Source organism: Vanessa cardui, chromosome 4, assembly GCF_905220365.1.
Source record: "Vanessa cardui chromosome 4, ilVanCard2.1, whole genome shotgun sequence".
In the NCBI taxonomy this organism is placed as follows: Eukaryota; Metazoa; Arthropoda; class Insecta; order Lepidoptera; family Nymphalidae; genus Vanessa; species Vanessa cardui.
This window is the reverse complement of record NC_061126.1, coordinates 11,970,627-11,976,628: the sequence shown is the minus strand read 5'-3', so window position 1 is coordinate 11,976,628 and position 6,002 is coordinate 11,970,627. Positions and strand designations below refer to the sequence as shown.

Below are 6,002 nucleotides of genomic sequence, written 5' to 3'. Positions count from 1 at the left end.
AAAAAACAAAAGAAATAAAATGAACAATAAAAAAAAAAGTAACGATTCAAAAACAAATATAAAGAAAAAGAACAACTACAATAAACGTGACGTGTCCCAAATAGGTATACCATTCAGCAATTCAAAGGTGTGGACACCTAATGCTGATTTTCAATGGTACCCTTTTTTTTTATATACCTACTGACGGGCGGTGACCCAATTAAAATACAAATACTAAAATTTAAAATAAAGACAATAGACATTACACATATAATTTATTTATAAGATAAATTGCATACATTAAATAATAATTAATTCATTCAATAAAACTACACGCAAATATATTTATATTTTGTATAAAGCAAAACCAGTTATGGAGAAATAGGATCACTGGGAATGTTATTACAATGCCACGTGCGCCGCGCGCCGGTGGTCGCGTGACGCGTGCATTTTACTTGTATTATAATTATAGTGAATTCAGTGGACACAAAAAGAAAAGTACTCGGTGGACGTAAGAGTTTAAGGTATAAATATATTACATATAATAATAAAGTATGTGAGCTTATATTAAAAATAACTAATGAGATACTTTCTTTGATTTCTAGACTACCCAACGATAAAATCAAATAATAAAACCTCATTATTAGCGGCAGTTTTCTCAGCATAACTAACGTATAGTAGTTGGAACAACACCATGCAAGCAGCGGAGCCATACCATTAAGGTAAGATGATATATAATTAATATTTATATACCTAGGTAAAGAAAATTAGATATAAATGTATGTTATATTTTAGTACTATATTAATATATAATCGAAGATCTATTTGGTTATTAAAAAAAAAAATACAAGTAAAAAAAAAAAAAAAAATTAAAAAAATAAATAAATAAATAAAATAAAAATTACAAAGTAATTAAGCCGATGTCACGCCATAGTTATGTAACTCGAGAACGAAGCCAATTTTTTAAGATTATGTATATGTAATACTTATATATAACTAATATAAACATATATACATAGAAACACATACAACCATATATATAATTATACATATACACAAATACGAATATATATTTATTATTCCGATTCTAACTGTAGATTAAATAAATATTTTTTGTATTTAATATTAAATGTTTTTATGGTCTTTAGGATCCGAAGCGGAGGGGGGATGTTGTTCCAACACCTCGTTGCTGCGTACCGAAAACTGCCGCGGAATGCTGCTGTGCGGTGTGACGGCACATTCAGCATATAAGATGAAGCTCTCGTTTGGTAACTTCTATTACTTTCATTGGCCCAGCTCAGTTTATTATATAGATATCTAGGCGTTTTATTTTTAATTACACCAAACAACAAGGTTGCAAAGTGCAGTTGCCTACGGTATTCCATCCTCGCTATTCGGGCGTTGTTGAGGTAAGGGGAAACATGTGCGCGAGGCGGTATTTTGAAACAGTACCTTATACATGCATTTTGTACCCGCTGTATAAGATTTTTGGTGCGTGTGAGTAATCTAGGCCCGATGACCGCATCAGCATAATTAAACTTCGAAAGCACTAAAATGTCGCATAATTTTATACGCATATCTTTACTTAGCACGTCCCGGATCTGATATAAGACTTTTAACCTGTAAAAGCAATTGCGAGCTGTATTTATAGTGTGCTTTTCGAATGTTAATTGCTCGTCGATCAACAAGCCCAAACTTCGTGCTTCCTTGACTCGGTCTATTCTTTCTCCTTTGATATGCAAGAATGGATTTAGGTCATTAATTAAATTGACATGTTTTTTTGTTCCTAAAATTATATATTTGGTTTTTATCGGATTTAAAATGAGATTGTGACAATCTGACCATTCTGAAATACGTTTAAGATCATCATTTAAATTTCGTATAGCCATATTTGCTTCTGAATTTTTGAAAGATAAGTATATTTGTATATTATCAGCATAAATATGGTAATTACAATGTTTTATATTTTCAACTATATCCGCACAGTAAAGCGCAAAGATAATAGGCCCTAATATTGATCCTTGGGGGACGCCTCTGTGAACGGAACAACAATCAGAGAGAGCCCTCGAGCCATCCTCATTTATTACCTCTACAATTTGTTTACGATTTCCTAAATAACTAGAAAACCATTTAATTGCGTTACAGCTGAACCCGTAATATCTCAGTTTTGCTAAAAATAAAGTCCTATTTATTGTGTCAAAGGCACGCGAGAAATCTAACAAAACAAGAATCGTACCCTCACCCCTATCCTGTGCACATAACACATTGTCAATCACATCCAATAACGCGGTAGTAGTGCTGTGATGTTTTCGAAACCCGGACTGTCTTGTGGGTAAGATATTGTGAGCCTCTAAGAATCCTGTTAACTGGTTACACACAATTCTCTCCAATATCTTTGAAATACAAGGTAATATGCTTATTGGTCGAAGATCCTTAAATTCACTAATGTTGTCTTTCTTGGGTATAGGTCTCACTAGAGCCGTCTGCCACAAGGTCGGAAATGTGTTGCTTGTAATAGATTTATTTATAACTGTAGTGATATGTGCCAGTGTAGTCGGTAAAGTCAGTAGGAGCATATCCAATGAGATACTGTCTATACCCATAGCATTTGACTTTAAAGAGTGTACCGTTTTTAAGACCTCTAATTCATCGACAGTAACCAACGTGAAAATAGCTGAGCCATATTTATGCATCTCATAATAATCGATTGTCGACGGAGAAACGTAGTTGCTACCAGGAATGTTCAAAAAATGGTTATTTATCGTATTCGGATCATTAAGTTCTTCTGGTATAATATTATTATGCCTTTGTTTTATGTTAACATGCTTTTTTAAGTGACTCCAAAGTATAATTGAGTTTTTGATATTTGAGTTTATATGGAAATTAAAATAAGCCGACTTCTCTCGATAAATTGCTTGAGTGACCTGCGATTTTAAGTCTTTATAATAATTTTTACTTGTTTCCGACCCAGATCTTTTTGCCTTAACGTGTGCCTCATTCCGACGATCCATCAATAACTTTATATTATACGTTATCCAGGGGTACTGATCTTCCCTAATATAAATCATTTTAATAGGCGCAACTAAGTCAAATACCCACAGCAAATTACTAGTGAATACGGCCACCATGTCGTTTATATCCTCGATATTCTTCACGCTCTGCCAGTTAATTAAATTAAGTGCTTCAGTAAGGTGTTCTGAATTAATATCTTTTAAAGGTCTAAACGCAATAGTTTTTGGTAAGATTTTATTTTTTTTAATAGTTATTTCGCAGGATATAAAGGCATGGCCACCGAATTCCGCTACGTGGTCTACTGTTATTTTACCAACCGGAGTATTTGAGCAAATAAGATCAATCATAGTCTCACTATTAGGTGTAAAATGTGTTGGTTCTGTGACATATTGTGTTAAGTCATGAGTTGAAAGGAACAAGTCCAATGCCTGCTTATGATGATCTCGAGTGCCAATATAATTAATATTAAAATCTCCTAATAAGTACAGATTATCATGATAGGGTAAGCTACCTATAGATTCTGTCAAGGCATCAAAGAAAGTTGTAATATTTCCCCAGGGAGGGCGGTATGCTGTGCCGACAATTATAGTTTTGCTATTTATTTTGATACTTACCCACATTTGTTCCACAAGGGGTGATATCGGATGTACAAGTGTACACACAGATATACCGCGTTTGACGTAAAAACCGACACCCCCACCTCGTGAACGTATTTCTGCTGGCCGTGGTATGTGTCGCAACCGGTAGCCAGGCACAACAGGAGCTCTGCCCTCCTCTCCCGGGCGCAACCATGTCTCGTTAATTGCTATAACATCTACCTCATGGCGCTCCATAAGCACTATAAACTCGTCGTGATGTGAGCCAAGCGAACCCGGGTTGAACAAACCCAATTTAAGATTTTTATAATTGATCATTTTTTATAGTAAGTAAAAAAATATACAAAGAGATAAAAAATAAATGAGATGCACAAAATATGACCGTTTCATAAAATAATACTAAGCTGTATATAAAAGAATGATGTATATACTTAGAGTTATTCAAATGAACGTAATAGTTAATGTGGAAATATATAAATAATTTTATATTATTTTTATACAATATTAAATATTTTATCATACTGACCGGGGACACGTCATTGAGGGTTACAAAGTGCGTTTTCAAATTACAATAATTTTGATCATTATCCAGCCTTAACAAAAGTATATAGTAAGAGTAGACAAAAAAACTAAATATAGACATTCCAATAAAGGCAAATAAATTAATTTTACTTAGACTATAAACAAACAAGAACAATATTAGAAAATATTTGTAATATAAATACACTACTCTTATAAAATTGGTTAATTGCCAAATTATTTTAAACCAAAAATCTTACTTAAATCACATTCTGTCCGAATGCGTTGTACTGCTGTATCCGTCTCACGTCGCATATATATTCTCCCTTCTCGCGTCCATATGAAGCGCCATCCGTGTCGTTTGCCCTCCTCTCTCGCTTTATAAAACAACAGGCGATTAAACCGAGTCAGGTGCTCATTGATATAGACTCGGGACGGATTGCCGTCAGTGACGCCTGATGTGTCGGTCCCGCGTCGTACCCGCGCCGCCTTTATGACATCGTCGCGCAGAGACCGCCGCGCCAATCGCACGATCACTGGTCGCGGACGCTGACGCTCCTCACTCGACACTAGTGCGCGATGCGGGCCGGCTCGCTCCGCGCTCACAATATCGCAGGAGTCGAGAGCCATGCCTAATTTCTTCGTGACCGCTAGAGTCAGATGGACAGCATTCTCACCACTCCGTTCCGGCAAACCCGTTATTTGGATGTCATTTATTAGCGACTTTTGTTCACGATCGTTGATGTCTGATTTTAATTGCGCAATGACATCATTTAAATTTTGATCGACAGACCCCGAGTTTTTTTCTTCCAAAGAAGTCAAACGCTCCTCTACGTTGTCGACCCTTTTATTAAATTCGGCCATATTGTCGTTCATTCTCGTCAACTCAACCCTGAACGAAGTTATCTCTCGCGTGACCGACATAAGCTCTAACCGCAGAAGCCTCATTTCCTCAGCCAAGCATACCGCTGAGTTCTTCTCCTCATTATCAGCCGAACTAGCATCTGTAAATATATCACCCATAGAAGGCGACTCAGTATTTACGACAGACTTATTCTTATTTTCCGTTCTGCGGCACCCTGGGCACGTCCAGCGCGCGGGGAGGCGGGAGTCGGGGCTAACGTTGACGCATAATCGATGGAATACCGAATTACACTTATTGCACTTTGCGCCATCTGTAGTTGATAAGAACTTGCCACATTGATTACATTTGTTGGCCATTATGCGTTTAATGTAGTACGTAGCTTTTCCAACAGGTGTCACTAAATAATATTTTTGTATAAAGTTTATTAAGGAAATGAAATATTGTAATAATTATGTATAAGGGATAATATATTTCACTATAGTCGGTTCTAAAGTTTGAATATGTAAATAAACGAGTAATCACAAATACACCAAACCACTAGATTGTACGTTTAATCGAAAGAAGTATACGTTGAATTGTTTTCTTTGTGGGTAGGTATATACGCATCAGCTGATCCAAACAGCTGATTTACTTTGCACAAAATTCACTGTTTTTAAAACTTATCAATGTATTTATTACACTTACAGTATGTTTATACACTTAATGTTTTAATAAAGGTTTGTTTTATCAATTTCACTGAGTTTTACTATTTTTGTTTCTATAAAATGTACGAACACACTTGTCACCGCTAAACGTCAGGTAGGTAAAACCATTGCATTTTACTCGTAAATTTGATTGCCGTCGCATTGTAATAAATAAGTATTTCTTTAATAAAAGAATAAATACAAAATAACGTTGAAATTTTTTTGAGTCCTATATAAAAAAATATATGTATAAGCAACAGCTTGTCTCAGTTATCTTATCTCAGTTCTTAGTTTGAGATTTTGAGTTCGTTCCAAGAAGATTCTTTAATACTGATCGGTTACACTCGA

General features: G+C 35.3%; 1 protein-coding gene and 1 long non-coding RNA gene across 2 annotated transcripts; one reads left to right on the top strand and one right to left on the bottom strand.

Annotated features, from left to right (window-relative positions):
- Positions 1–266: 266 nt before the first annotated feature.
- LOC124544458 lies at positions 267–4,071 on the top strand. The gene is made up of 3 exons (XR_006967536.1): positions 267–503; positions 585–701; positions 1,128–4,071. It is a non-coding gene; the product is annotated as an uncharacterized LOC124544458 (long non-coding RNA).
- A 272-nt stretch (positions 4,072–4,343) lies between these two features.
- LOC124544243 lies at positions 4,344–5,327 on the bottom strand. Its single transcript, XM_047122715.1, has one exon. The coding sequence runs from the start codon at positions 5,325–5,327 to the stop codon at positions 4,344–4,346; it is 984 nt and encodes a 327-aa protein (XP_046978671.1).
- Positions 5,328–6,002: the final 675 nt, after the last annotated feature.